This window comes from Natator depressus, chromosome 6, assembly GCF_965152275.1.
Source record: "Natator depressus isolate rNatDep1 chromosome 6, rNatDep2.hap1, whole genome shotgun sequence".
Taxonomy (NCBI): Eukaryota; Metazoa; Chordata; order Testudines; family Cheloniidae; genus Natator; species Natator depressus.
The window spans coordinates 72742462-72757935 of NC_134239.1; the positions used below are offsets into that span (position 1 = coordinate 72742462).

A 15474-nucleotide genomic window follows, 5' to 3' on the forward strand; every position below is an offset into this window, starting at 1 on the left:
ACCTATTACCTTGGCAACCTGCCAGTCAATGTCTGTTTGAAATTTTAATAGCCTCTCCCATTTGTAAAGACACTTACTGGCATTCTTGCCATAGTATTTCTTCTACTAATTTTCTGGCATATAGCTCTTCTGTAGCTACTTAGGATTAATTGTCTTTTGCTCAAGAAATCTGTTAGATGTTGACACTAAAAAGTTTTTTCTTCTGCCCATTAGTCTCTGAACTGGTGAGCTTAATAAAGCTGCGAGGTGTGTTGGCAATATTCTAACAATGCTAATTATAGACCCCTTGAACATGTTGGGGTTTTGTTGTTGTTATCAAGTTCTTTGCATCTGTACTAACTTTTCTGCTAGCCTGTTGTACTGTGCATAGTTAGGGCTTGACCGTGGTGTACCTGAATGATAGATCAAAGAGAACTACCAAAATGAACCACTTGTGAATTGTGGGCCATTATCTGTTATTAACTCATGTAGAGTCCCATGGTGAGAAAACTGTAATTTACAATATGTTGTTACATTGTTGCTCAGTGTGGTATGAAACAGCTCAATTGACATAATAATAATAATAATAATTAATAAAAGACTGGTAGTCCACTCATGAGATAATCTTTTCCACATAATGCAAATAGATCTTTGCCAATGTTTGACCAAAGGTGATCAAAAATTTAATTTAGTTCTAGTAGTTCTTTCACATTCTGTTTCCTGGCTCTGAGACTATTGCATGTAGCAGTGTAGATGATTTAACCTTTTTTGCTCCTCTTCAATATTGCCAGCTTCCAGGAAAATTTAGAAGCTCTGCAACCACCTATTCTAGTTCTCTGCCAGTTTTCCTTCAAGAGTCAATGATTCAGGTGGCTTCACTGCCTCTTAGGCAATCTGCGAAGAGACTGCAACTGATAATAGGTGCTGGAAAAAGATCAATTCTCCAATATTTATTGACACACAACTAGGGCCCTATCAAATTCAATCTGTTTTGGTCAATTTCATGGTCATAGGATTTTAAATTTTTTTAAATTTCATGACTTCATTTTAGTTGTCTTCTGACACGATGTATAAAGGGGTAGCAACCAGGAGTGCTGATAAGAGACTTATCTTTTTTCCCTCACCCCAGTCACATGACATGGATCAGGGTTACAAAAGGGCAATACCCCTGTCACATGCTAGTATCCACTGATTCCTGTTGCTACTGTTACAGCTTCTACCTGTTGTCTTGGGGGTGCGGGGCAGCAGCAGCAGAGTGGGGGCAAATGGCATGTCTCCCTTTTCCTCCAACTTTTTTACAGGCTGTCTCCCATTCAGTCACTGCAGTGTTTTTCCATTATTCTCTCCCTCTGTAATCTTTGATGTTCCCTTGTTCTGGAAGTTGCAACATTTCTCCCTGTGGTTTTTGTCTCTCATTTCTCCCATCTAAGGTGTTTTTCCTTTCTTCCCCATCTAGGGTTATCTTTCTTTTCCTTGTCTCCGGATCTCACTATTTCTTCCTTTCTCCCCATGCCCCTTGGTTGTTTTTCCCCTTGTGTTCCTCCTTCCTGTCTCCCTAACTGCCCTCAGGGAAGTTGCTTTCTTTGCTTAAGGTTGATGGGGTCTGGTAACACTCTGAGGTTTCACTGAAACCTTAGAGCAGTGGTTCTCAACCTTTCCAGACTACTGTACTGCTTTCAGGAGTCTGCTGCTTTGTCTTGCGTACCCCCAAGTTTCACCTCACTTAAAAATTACTTGCTTACAAAATCAAACATAAAAATACAAAAGTGTCACAGCGCACTATTACTGACAAATTGCATATTTTCTCATTTTCATCATGTAATTATAAAATAAATCAATTGGAATATAAATATTGTGCTTACATTCAGTGTTTAGTACTGCATATGGAGCAGTATAAACCAGTCATTGTCTGTATCAAATTTTAGCTTTGTACTGACTTTGCTAGTACTTTTTATGTAGCCTGTTGTAAAACTAGGCAAATATCTAGATGAGTGGATGTACCCCCTGGAAGACCTCTGTGTACCCGCAGTGGTACACGTACCCCTGTTTGAGAATCACTGACTTAGTGTAGGGGCAGCAAGGGAGCAGAAAGGCAAATTCTGGCAGTTACAGCAGTGGCTCCTTGTGGCAGGATGAGAGAACTGTAGGCAAAAAAATCCCTTCTATGGAGCTTGTATCCTCTGAGCATTCCATAAACATTAATGAATTTACCTTCAAAACAACCTTGTGAATAAGGGAAGTGTAATTATCTCCATTTTTTAAGTAGGGGCACTGATAGGTACTGGGAAGATAAGTGACTTATCCGAAGTCATAAACATTGGGGATAGATTTCAGATCTCCTAAATCCCAGTGCAATGCTTTGGCCAAAAGACCATTCTTAATCTCTGTTACCAGGCCTGTATGGAAATGGGCTTCTCTTTTTTCTCCCAGTGTCCATGATCACAGACGTTTCCAAAAGGATATATATTGTAATTGCTGTGTTTTTTCCATTTCTGTTTTTCTCTTTCATCAATACATGTAGTATGCAACTACTGGACAATTTTCCATGGACCTGCACTACAAATGCGAGAGCACTGTTGCACCTTTTTCCATGTTATTCCTTATGAATGGAACGAGCTCCCCATAAAAATCCATCAGGCTACCACAGTGACTCCCTTCAAATTCCTGGTTGAAACTCTCCTCTGTCATGATTCTATGAATGTCTCTCACAATGGTTAGGCATCTGAGGTGCTGTGACTGCTGCTTATCATGCTGACCAGCTGTGTCACTATTTCCTTGCGCTCCCTCTGTTTTCTCTTGTCTTATACTTAGATTGTAAGCTCTTTACGGCTGGGGCCATCACTTTGTTATATATTTGTACAGTGTCTAGCACCATGAGAAAACAATGCCATTGACAGAAGAGCTCAATAATGGAACAGAGTTTGTTTGCGTCAATGGCAAATACATGGCATGGTTTCCTGTTTCCATGGGAGTTTGGCAAGGATGTGTCCCGTCACCATTGTTGTTCAATATTGGCATTGATTGGTTGATGAATAAGCTCAAGGAGATAGGTGTCAGTCGTACTAAGCTGAATACCATTATGCTTTGACATTTCAAATATGAAATATGTTGATGATATTGTCTAATTGGCTCAGTTTGGTGAATCGCTGTAGCTGATAGCAACTCTGGTTGGGCAAGAAGCAGCATGATTTGGTCCAGATAAAATTAAGTCCCTCACCATTATCATCAAGCAGTTTCTAACTCCAAATTACAACCAGTGCAGTATTAACCTGTCTGGATGGGATACTTATCAATACTTGGGAAGCATCATAGACAGTCCTGAAAGATGCTCAAAAGATGTGGCTGCTCGTTTAGCAGTAGCTGCTGCCATGTTTCAGGCCCTTCTGTGGCCTCTGTGGTGATATTGTGGTATCAAGCTTGCTACAAAGCTGTGGCTCTATAGAACCACAGTTATACCAACTTTACTGTACCTCAGTGAAACTTGGGTGCTGAGGAAAACTGAAGAGTACCAGATTTGTGCTTCTGTTTGTGATTCTTGTCATCTTCATCAGCTGCTCCATGTTAAACGGCAGGCCAAGATCAGCAATGAGGATACGTGTAACTGAACTCACCAACCGCCTCCATCAACACTGATTCGGTTTCAGTGGCTTTCTTTGTACGGACAAGTTTTTAGGATGAAAGATCAATGAAATATGAAGTGTTCAGTTTACTAAGTCATGCTGCTATGCAGCCAGTGATCACATAGTCACCAAAAGCTTCGGTAGTGCAGTAAGATCGCCAATGCCAGATGTAGACTGAACATCCAGCGAGATTGTCTTGAGGACCTAGCTAGAGATCCATCTGGGTGGCACTCAATCTGCAAGGAGGCTGCATCCCTTTAAAATTTGCCATGATGATGATGGTAATAACGCAATGGGGCTTTGGCTAGTACTACTACTATTGATTATGATGATGATGTCCCATTAGAAAACCTGTACTCAGAAGACTTAGAAAATATTTTTTCCTTCTGGAAACTATATAACAGTTGAAAAGAGACTGGGACTGGGGACCCTTCAACATCAGAAATCCATGAAAGAGTGGTTGCATTACCTTGAAACCAGCAGCATAAATGAGTGAATCGTATAGTGTGATAGATTTCATCTGAGCCTTGCCACTGCTGCGATTTCCTGTCTCTCTCATATATTTCTTCACTTGTACTTCAGGCCCGCACTGTTGATCTAGTTTGTCTGTGCAGTCATAGCACCCCCTACTGCTTCTGAGGCAATCTGCAGACAGACTGCAACTGATAATAGGTGCTGAAAAAGATCAATTCTCTAACATTTATTGACCCATAACTGGGGCCCTACCAAATTCACATTCCATTTTGGTCAATTTCACAGTCATAGGATTTTAAAAATCGTAAATTTCATGATTTCAGCTATTTAGATCTGAAATTTCATGGTGTTGTAATTGTAGGGGTCCTGGCTCAAAAAGGAGTTTGGGGGGGGGAGGGGTTGCAAGGCTTGTGTGTGTGTGTGTGTGGTGGTGGTGGTGCGTTGGGTTCTGGTACTGCTAACTTTACTTCTGTGCTGCTGCTGGCGGTGGTGCTGCCTTCAGAGCTGTGCAGCTGGAGAGCGGTGGCTGCTGGTTTGGAGCCCAGCTCTGAAGGAAGGGCCACCACCAGCAGCAGTGCAGAAGTAAGGATGGTGTGGTATAGTATTGCCACCCTTATATCCAGGCTGCTGCCTGAAGAGCTGGGCCCTCAGTCAGCAACCGCCGCTTTCCGGCCACCCTGCTCTGAAGGCAGCGCAGAAGTAAGGGGGAAATACTGTGACCACCCCCTAAAATAACCTTGTGACCCCTCCTAGAACTCCCTTTTGGGTCAGGACCCCCAATTTGAGAAACGCTGGTCTCCACCATGAAATCTATACAGTATAGGGTAAAAACACACAAAAGACCAGATTTCACGTGGGTGGGGAGGGAGACCAGATTTCACAGTCTGTGACATGTTTTTCATGGGCATGAATTTGGTAGGGCCCTACCTATAACTCTCTAAGGCACTGTTGTGTAGTTTTTTTTCTCATGAGAACAGCTTGGATCGTTTTACCATTAAAAAATTAGGTGCTGACCCTAGAGGAAACTTCATTTCTGGGTATGGGACTATACACTCAGAGGTTTATCCATCTACTGAGCTAAAATATTTGGCATGCTTTTTTTTTCTTTCTTTCATGCATTGGTGAAGAATCATTTCCTCAGTATCCATTCTGTCTGGCCCATGAAGAGCAAAAGACAAAGTTTTTCAGTATCTGAGCTTTGTTAGAAATATGAAAAAGCACTAGATCAAATTTCACTTCCTGCACAGAACCCTACAATTATAGCTGAACAGTGTAGGACTGACAGGAAATTTCCACTCTTCAGAATTTTGACCTTAGTCAAGAACTACAAGTATTATAGATGGAAAGTGCCCTTTCTCTCCACCCTAATACACTTTGTTTTCACTTAGCCTTTTATTGTACAAGGCTAAGAGTCTTATCCTTTTCATATTTTGAAGTTACATTTGTCATTCCCTGAAACTATAACCAGTCATTCTCAGACATAACCCAAAATCCTTTCCATAGCACTTCAGAGAAAGTGTCGTGTCAGGCAGGATTTTATGTCCTTTAGTGGCAATTAGGATTAGCTGGGGCATGTGACTTGTTGGGGGAGGCTGAGGGAACTGGGCTTGTTTGGTCTGCAGAGGAGAAGAGTGAGGGGGGATTTGGTGGTAGCCTTGGGCTACCTGAGGAGGGGTTCCTGGGAGGATGGAGCTGGGCTGTTCTCCGGGGTGGCGGAGCAGGGAGTGGTGGTCTCAGGTTGCAGTGGGAGGAGTCTGGGTTGGATGTTGGGAGGAACTGTTTCACTAGGAGGGTGGTGGAGCACTGGAGTGGGTTACCTGGGGAACTGGTGGGGTCTCCATCCTTGGAGGTTTTTGGGGCCCGGCTTGACAAAGCCCAGGCTGGGATGATTTAGTTGGGGTTGGTCCTGCTTTGAGCAGGGGCTTGGACTAGATGACCTCCTGAGGTCCCTTCCAACCCTCATCTTCTTTGAGAGAACCTGGATTTGTGCTGGAAATGGCCCACCTTGATTATCATACACATTGTAAGGAGAGTGATCACTTTAGATAAGCTATTACCAGCAGGAGAGTGGGGTGGGGGGAGAGAAAACCTTTTGTAGTGATAAACACCCATTTTTTCATGGTCTGTGTGTATAAAAACATCTGTATTTTCCACAGTATGCATCCGATGAAGTGAGCTGTAGCTCACGAAAGCTTACGCTCAAATAAATTGGTTAGTCTCTAAGGTGCCACAAATACTCCTTTTCTTTATATGAATGCTTGTTTGTTGTTGTAGCTGTGTTGGTCCCAGGATATTACAGGGACAAGGTAGACTCTCTAATATAAATGTCTTATGTACTGATCCATTCAGGAAGCTCTTTTTGATGAAACATTTATATGGAGAGTTCAGACTGGAAAGGAAATGGGTGCTAGCAGTGGGATCAGGGGAGAGCAGGGTTAGGAAAAACAGCATTGTGGGTAAGGCACAGAGAAGATTAAAATTGGAAATGAAAAAGATAAGTAGTATTCTTCAAGTTCCTGAATAAATCAAGTACTGCTCACTTGAGAAGCCAGAATGAGATGCCACCATTTTTGTTCAGTATTGGCACTGATCCCCTCATATTGTAAATATGAGCATACTTGATCTACTGGGCTCCAGTCTGAACTGCCCTTCAGTGCAAAAATGCACCCAAGTCTTCTGCTAGGCTCCTTGGGCTTTGCTTAGCTCCCTTCACTGGAGAAAAAAATAAGTGGGGATAACTTGTGGTGCCAATGAGGGGTCACTCACAATACATTATGCAAACCTTTGTAACATGATCATCCCTTTCCTTTCTTACATGTTGTCATCAGCAGTTAAAATAGTTAACAATGCTGACATTTATATTGTCATTATGAAATGAAGTGGGGTAGTTCACACTTCTCAGAGCTTTTGTTTCAGGATGTTTGCAATCTCACATAACATTTCATTAGTTACACTTGACTCATGTAATCATTCTGAATGTGTTCTCCTCCCAACCATAAGAGACGTCTATGTCCCCCTTTGTCTCCCAACTCAAACCATGGGTTCTGGACTGGGAATCAGAAGATCTACGTTCAATTCCCAGCTCACCACAGACTTGCTGAGTGATGCTAGCCAAATCCCTCATCTCCTTTGTGCCTCAGCTTCTCCATTTGTCAAATGGGAATAATAATGGTTCCCTACATCAGAGGAGTGGTAGAAGGCTAAACTCACTGGAGCTTTATATGGATGCCGAGAATCTCAACTTACTTTAGTAAAGCTTATAAAAAAATGTGGGAAGGATACAATCCTTTATGCTTCAGAATATAACCCACCTCTACTTTATAGGGCTTAGAAACTTTCAGTAGGAAGAGGTTATGTCATAACTCAGAGGTGGGCAAACTACAGCCCCAGGCCCCATCCGACCCTCAAGCTCCAGCTGGGGAGCAAGGTCTGGGGCTTGCCCTGTTCTAGCTGGGAAGTGGGGTTGGTGGCTGCTCCGCATGTGCGTGCCACAGCTCCATGTGGCTCCTGGAAGCAGCAGCATATCCGCCTCCTGCTCCTACATTTAGGGGCAGCCAGGGGGCTCCATACGTGACCTCCACAGCTCCCATTGGCCGTGAACTGTGGCCAATGGGAGCTGCAGGGGCAGTGCCTGCAGACGGAGCAGTGTGCAGAGCCACCTAGCTGTGTCTCTGCATAGGACCTGGAGGGGAGACAAGCTGCTGCTTCTGGGAGCTGCTTGAGGAAAGCACCGCCTGGAGCCTGCACCCTGAGATCCTCCTGTGCCTCAACTCCCTATCCTCATCCTGCTCTTCAAACCCCTAGGTCCCAGCCTGGAGCACCCTTCTACACCCCAAATCCCCTAGCCCCAACCCAGAGCCTGCACCCTCAGCCGGAGCCCTCACCCCCCGCACTCCAACCCTCTGCCGCAGCCCTGATCCCCCTCCTGCCCTCTGAACCCCTCAGTCCCAGCCTGGAGCACCCTCCTACATCCCAAATCCCTAGCCCCACCCCAGAGCCTGCACTTCTAGCTGGTGCCCTCGCTATCCCCGCCCCCCCAACTCCCTGCCCAGCCCAGAGACCCCCTCCTGTCCCCAAACTCCTCATTTCTGGCCACACTCCAGAGCCTGCACCCCCAGCCAGAGCCCTCACCCCCCCCGCACCCTACCCTCAATTTTGTGAGCACTCATGGCCTGCCATGCAATTTCCATACCCCCATGTGGCCCTTGGGCCAAAAAGTTTGCCCACTCTGGTCACAACTGCTTATTTCCTGCACCCTTCTGTAAAGCATCTAGTATTATAGAGTTGCCAATTTTGGTTAGCTGTATTCCTGGAGATTTCATCACATGCCATACTCTTTAATTCCTGGAGACTCCAGGCCAATCCTGGAGGGTTGGCAACCCCTGGAGGGTTGGCAACCCAAGAGATTGAAGTGTTTTCCAACTGGTTTTTGAATGTTATAATTCTTGACGTCTGATTTGTGTCCATTTATTCTTTTACGTAGAGACTGTCCAGTTTGGCCAATGTACATGGCAGAGGAGCATTGCTGGAGAACATTTCAACCTCTCTGGTCACTCGGTTACAGACCTAAAAGTGGCAATACTTCAACAAAAAAAACTTCAAAAACGGACTCCAAAACAAGAGACTGCTAAATTGGAATTAATTTGCAAACTGGATGCAATTAACTTAGGCTTGAATAGAGATTGGGGGTGGATGGGTCATTACACAAAGTAAAACTATTTCCCCATGTTTATTCCCCCACCCCGCACTGCTCCTCGGACGTTCCTGTTAACTGCGGGAAATGGCCCACCTTGATTATCACCACAAAAGGTTTTTTTCCCTCTCCTGCTGGTAATAGCTCACCTTACCTGATCACTCTTGTTACAGTGTGTATGGTAACACCCATTGTTTCATGTTCTCTGTGTATATTAAATCTCCCCACTGTATTTTCCACTGAATGCATTCTGATGAAGTGAGCTGTACCTCAGGAAAGCTTATGCTCAAATAAATTGGTTAGTCTCTAAGGTGCCACAAGTCCTTCGTTTCTTTCTGCGGACACAGACTAACACGGCTGCTCCTCTGAAACCTGCAGATACACAGAGGCCAGCGAGCAGCGCCCCCCCCGACATCTCACAGGGGGGCGAGGGCAGCGTCCCGGGACCCCCGTCCCCGCCAACGGGCCCACACGCGGGCTCCCGCCGTGAGGCGCCCCGGCCGCACAGCCCCGCCCCCCGCCCTCAGGCGCTCTCACGGCCGCGGCTGGCCGGCCCCCGCGTGGCGCGGGCAGCGTCGCGGGGGGCCGCTGGGGGCAGCCGGGAGCAGCTTCGCGGCCCCGCCCCACGCTCGATGGTGCGAGCTCGGAGCGGCTGTTCCGCTTCCGGGGGCAGGAGTCGGGGGGGCCGGGCGAGCCCAGCGCGGAGCCGGCGCGATGGTGCTGCTGGAGAGCGAGCAGGTGCGGGGCAGGCCGCGGGGAGCCGCACCGGGCCCCCCTTCGGTCCCTGTCCGGAGCGGAGCCTCTCCCGTGCGGCGCGTACGACCCCCGCCCCCCTGCCGGGCCGGGCCGCTGAGGGGCCACCCGGGCACACTACTCGGGGCAAGGTGTCCCCTCCCCTGCCGATAAACCCCAGGGGCCGGCAAGGCTCCGGGCCTCGCCTACAAGCCCGGGGCTTCTCGGCGGCGTCTAACTAGTCTGGTTGCAGGCAGTGGTTGCTTGAAAGGACCTTGGCCAGCTGAAGTCCAGTAGCGCTGCGGACCTGCTCTTAGTGTCCCTTTCCCCATGTGCGTGGTTGGTTGGTCCCCGGCATTGCACTCAGCAGGGACCAGTGCCAGTAGTGGGGTCGGCCTGACTTTCAGGTTCTCGTGTGGCAGCAAATTGCTGTTCTGCGTGATTTGCAAACGCTCAAGGAAGTGTCTAAATCAAGCTGAAATGCCTTCCTCTGGTTTTTAAAATGGAAACTTTTATAAAGAACATAGTACTGATAATAGGAATGCTACGAACGTCTGTGTTATATTTTACAAAACGCTGTTGATAAAAACAGTGTTCCCAACAGGGCTACTTTAAATAGCTTAGCTCCCTCTGTCTTCTGGGTGAAGGAAGCTATATAAATGCTTTCTTCATACAACACCTGCACTGGTTTAACCCATGCAAATTCTGTTTATAAGTTGTTGGGAAGTATTGTGGTGTAAGAATGCTACTTTAATGAGACATCTGCTGTTAATTACATTGAGAATGGCAATATTTGCTACCTAGCAGAAAACTTTCCTGTCTGTTGCTTCCCCCCCCCCCCCAGCCTCCAGTGGGAGTTCTTAACCAGAGATGGGTCTCTTCTTTCATTTACAGTTCTTGACAGAACTAACAAGGCTTTTTCAAAAATGCAGAACCTCGGGGAGTGTTTACATAACGCTGAAAAAATGTAAGTATCAGTGCCTTTATAGTGGATTAAAGGAACACTGTCAGTTTAAATCAAAGTTCTTCTGTTCCTAATACTGTTATCATTAAATGAGAGTTTAAAAAATCCACTTGTTGCTATTTATGTTCTTTGTATACTTTTTGCATTTCTCTCAGCTTAGGCAAAGAAAAGTCAAGTCGTTTCACTTTAAAATTGTTAGTGATGCACTGTTTGAAATGTAAACGTTGCAATGAAATGTTGAACAGCTCTCATTGGAACTTTTTAAAAGAGATATTATGGAAATTTTATTCTCAGATTTATAAATGCTGTAGAGAGGAGATGAACTGGGCCAGCAAAATAGCTCACTATCTGTTCCTGAGGGGAGGCATATGCTCCCCTCAGGAACATCTTTGATATGGTGTCTTGATTCCAAATTGTTTTACAAGCTAGGGGTATACAGGTTGATGGTGGTGGCAGGCATCCTCTTGATGCACTGAGATTTTGGAAAAAACGTTTTAATAAAATCTGGATAAACAGATTATGACATGCCTTTGGTTTTCAACACAGATGATGGTCGAACAAAACCCATTCCACGTAAGGGCCATGTGGAAGGTTTTGAGCCTGCGGACAACAAATGTCTTCTGAGAGCAACAGATGGGAAGAAGAAGATTAGCACAGTGGTAAGTAGCAAATCTGGGTCAGAGAGAGCATGCAAACTCATTTGTTCCTGAAATAATTGGCTGCATCATTCAGGCTGAAGGCCAATTTTAGCTAATGTAACAATCTGGAATTTTTACATGTGGTGGATAAACCATCAGTGTCAGGTCTGAGAGCAGTCACAGCTTGGGCATATGAAGATAGTATGGGCATTTGGATGCTGGAAATATGGGGCTCAGTGTTCCTGAGAGAGTTTGAATGTGCTGTGGGAGAACTTGAATGGATGTCACAAATGAATGAAAAGGAATCTGAAGAGAGTATGTTATGTTGAAAAACTAGCCAGGGTAACTTAGTCTGTAATATAAACAGAAGTGAAAGGCACTGGAATAAGCAGACAATTAATTGGCTTGGGACTTCACATTGAGGATTTATTCTCTGTTTGAAAGTGTGTAGATTTGGAGAGGAAATGCTACCCTTTTACTGAGTGGTGACTTAAATTGGTGGTGGTAGGGGGGAGAATCGTCCTCCAAAAAACTAGATCTGTTACCAAGAGTACTTTCCTGTTATCCCTCCACACGTGGTCTCTGCAACTATTTTGATGCCAACTCTTCAATGTGATCACTTGATCAGACATAAATGCGGCTAGGTGGGACCTGGTGTTTAACTGACAGGCAAATGTCTATTGACATTTTTAGTCCTGGGATAAAATGTTTCCAGTATTTCAGCTTAACGCCCAAATTTGCTTTTCACAGGTAAGCTCCAAGGAAGTAAATAAATTCCAGATGGTAAGTTTCCTATGTTCTTTCTTTTCGTTCTTCTGTATTGTAAGGAAGAATATTCAATAATTTAAGATAAGCCATGGAAAGCTACAGATCATTCTCCCATCTCTAAATGGGTGGGTTGGTTAAATATTTAAAGTTATAGGACAGATGCTTACAACAAATGGAAGTATAGCTCCATATCTTAGTAAGCATATGGTCTCTCCATTTGCATGAAATTCTCCAAAGCATCTTATTTAACTCTTTTGTATCATTGTGGGGAAGAAAAGGGTGGTTTCCTGATGAGTTTGAACATTCTGTAAAAAGGAGCTGTGTGGAGATACAGGTTATCTAAAATGGAGATTTTGTACAATTTTTATTTTTTACTCCAGTGCACTGCCTCTGAATATTTGGTCAATCTTAAAGGTATTTGTTTCATGATTGCAGGCCTATTCTAACCTGTTGAGAGCTAACATGGATGGCCTGAAGAAGAAAGACAAGAAAAGCAAAAATAAGAAAAGTAAAGCAACCCAGTGATGGAACAGAATGTCTTTCCATCACTGCAAGACTTGCATTCTAGTCTTCAAAGTCCATTTTTTCCTAAGTCAACGCTTTCTTTTGGCTGTAGAATACTGAGATGTGAACAATACCGGTACTTAAATAGAATGAAAATAAAAGGTAGTTTCTGTAGATTGTTTGGCAGGAATATTCACAAGATTAGACTGAAACCTCTTCGCTCTCAGCTGCCATGTTGTTACACAGGATGGTCAGTGTAAACTGTTTTGGGGGATGTAGTGGGTGGTCACAGGGGCAAAGAATAGATCTTAAGTAGTGAATGAAAGCCTAATTCTGTAGATAAGCCCCATGTAAACTAAGTAGGGAAGTTGAGAATTAGTGGGAACATTGCCTTTTTTTTTTTTTTCCTATTAATTTAGTTTCTAGAAGTGATTGGAGGTTGAGGTCATGACAAAAAAAAGCAAGTCCTAGAGCTTCACATGTTACAATTGCAATGACTGTTTTAGTAAAAGTCTCATTCTTATGTATGTGTTCAGGGATTTGGTGCATCTTACTTTGAATGGTTATATTGTAAATATAGTATCTCTTGATGCTTTGTTGTGAAAAGGTAATGTTTACTTATTCCTATTAAACAATCAGAAGTGCATTTGGTTGAAATGACTACTGTAATTGTATTGGTCTTTAGTGAATGATTAGTCTGATCATACATTATTAGCCCATGTTTGCAGTGGGGATCCAAGCCACCAGTCACATAGGTCTTGTACTACTTACAAGTAGGGATACAGGCGTTAGAACCCCTACTCCTGAACATACATAGTGACCTTTTGTACTTGTATAAATAGGTATGGAATCTTCTTGTAGCATTCTGTGCTGTCTATAATTTCTGTTCTAAACCACTAGTGGCCCCTCCCCAGGAGTAAGTGGAAGGTAATTCCTCTAGTCACTCTTTGCTGAAGGTAAAGGTTGATAGCAGCATGTAGGAGGGTCATACTCAGGGCTGGCTCCAGACACCAGCTTTCCAAGCAGGTGCTTGGGGCAGCAGTCTGTGTCCCACGGCGGCAATTCGGTGGTGACTGCTTGGGGCAGCAAAATTGGTAGAGCAGCACTGGGAAGTTCATTTGAGTACAGGACTAAGATGGCATACCATAAGCAGCTTAACTAAAGGCACTGTATTTGTTGAAAATCTATCATCATGGATGGAAGGCACTTATACCTGTGTAGTCAAACCAAATGCTGTACTTGTGCTAGGGTCAGTTAAACTCTCAGAATGGGGAGAGCTGCTGGACTTTTGTGTGGCAGAAACCCCTGCCCTCTCCTCCCCCCCAACAAAAGACAAACTTAAGCAATCCTGTAAATAAAGTTGTACCTGTAATTATAAGGGGAACTGGTATGAATGTCTATATTATTATCCCACTTAGGAGCCCCAGTTGTGGACCAGAGCTTACAATCAAAGAAGTTAGGATTGCCTAAACCTTTCTATCCTAAGATCCTGTTCTCACTTAACATTGCTAACCTTTTGGGCTTGAATTTTCCATGGTGGGTTTCTGCTTGGACCGTCCTTTTTTTGTTGTTTTTGGTGCGGGAAGTTACAGCTAACACAGTTTAGCTGTTTCCGAAACTGAGGTTTAGGAAAGAGTCTTAGTTTCTCAGTAGAACAGTTTTAGCACCTCCATAGTTTGGAGTAAGGACTTGAAATTTTGCAGGTGGTGGGGATCAGAGAGGTGTCTTTTGGTGTCCTGGAGAAATTTCACCCAACCTTGATTGGGTTATAGTAGGCCTGTCAAGCAATTAATCGTGCTGTTAAACAGTAATAGAACACCATTTATTTAAATATTTTTGGATGTTTTCTACATTTTCAAATATATTGATTTCACTTACAACATAAATATAAAGTGAGCACTGTATACTTTATATTTTTGATTACAAATATTTGCACTGTAAAAAACAAATTGTATTAGGTGAACTGAAAAATATTAGTACTGTAGTGCAATCTCTTTATCATGAAAGTTGAACTTAAAAATGTAGAATTGGGAACAAAAACCAACAGCATACAAAAACAAAACAGTGTAAAACTTGAGCCTACAAGTCCATTCAGTTCTACTTCTTGTTCAGCCAATTGCTAAGACAAACAAGTTTATTTACATTTATGGGAAATAATGCTGCCCTCTTCTTATTTACAGTATCACCAGAAAGTGAGAACTGACGTTCGCATGGCACTTTTGTAGCCAGCATTGCAAGGTATTTACGTGCCAGTGATGCTAAACATTTGTATGCCCCTTCATGCTTCAGTCACAATTCCAGAGGACTTGCATCCACGCTGATGATGGGTTCTGCTCGATAGCAGTCCAAACTGATGCATGTTCTTTTTCATCATCTGAGTCAGATGCCACCAGCAGAAGGTTGATTTTCTTTTTTGGTGGTTTGGGTTCTATAGTTTCTGCATTGGAGGGTTGCGCTTTTAAGACTTCTGAAAGCATGCTCCACACCTCGGTCCCCCTCGAATTTTCGAAGGCACTTCAGATTCTTAAACCTTGGTTTGACTGCTGTAGCTATCTTTAGAAGTGTCACATTGGTACCTTCTTTGCATTTAGTCAGTCTGCAGTGAAAGTGTTCTTAAAATGAACATGTGCTGGGTCATCATCCGAGACTGCTATAACATGAAATATACGGCAGAATGAGGGTAAAACAGAGCAGGGGACATAGTTTTTCCCCCAGGAGTTCAGTCACAAATTTAACACTTTTTTTTTTTAACAAGCGTCATCAGCATGGAAGTATATCCTCTGGAATTGTGACTGAAGCATGAAGGGGCATACGAATGTTTAGCATCACTGGCACGTAAATACCTTGCAATGCTGGCTACAAAAGTGCCATGCGAATGCCTCTTCTCGCTTTCCGGTGATACTGTAAATAAGAGGGCAGCATTGTTTCCCATAAATGTAAACAAACTTGTTTGTCTTAGCGAGTGGGTGGACTTGTGGGCTCCAGTTGTGTGTTTTATTTTTGAATGCAGTTATTTTTTGTTCCCAATTCTACATTTTTCAGTTCAACTTCCATGATAGAGATTGCACTACAGTACTTGTATTAGGTGAATTGAAAAATACT

The 15474-nt window shown here is 43.8% G+C and overlaps 1 protein-coding gene across 1 annotated transcript; it reads left to right on the forward strand.

Annotated features, from left to right (window-relative positions):
• Window positions 1–9372: 9372 nt before the first annotated feature.
• Window positions 9373–13018, forward strand: SRP14 (signal recognition particle 14). The gene is made up of 5 exons (XM_074957074.1): window positions 9373–9504; window positions 10393–10465; window positions 11009–11121; window positions 11851–11883; window positions 12304–13018. The coding sequence occupies exons 1-5, from the start codon at window positions 9481–9483 to the stop codon at window positions 12391–12393; spliced, it is 333 nt and encodes a 110-aa protein (XP_074813175.1). The 5' UTR covers window positions 9373–9480; the 3' UTR covers window positions 12394–13018.
• Window positions 13019–15474: the final 2456 nt, after the last annotated feature.

What these genes read in the sequence shown, in the direction of transcription:
- SRP14 (XM_074957074.1), top strand. Translation starts at nt 9,481, where the DNA reads ATGGTGCTGCTGGAGAGCGAGCAG. An exon ending in TGCTGCTGGAGAGCGAGCAG is followed by an intron (nt 9,505 to 10,392) that starts GTGCGGGGCAGG and finishes TTTCATTTACAG; the next exon opens with TTCTTGACAGAACTAACAAG. An exon ending in AAGTAAATAAATTCCAGATG is followed by an intron (nt 11,884 to 12,303) that starts GTAAGTTTCCTA and finishes TCATGATTGCAG; the next exon opens with GCCTATTCTAACCTGTTGAG.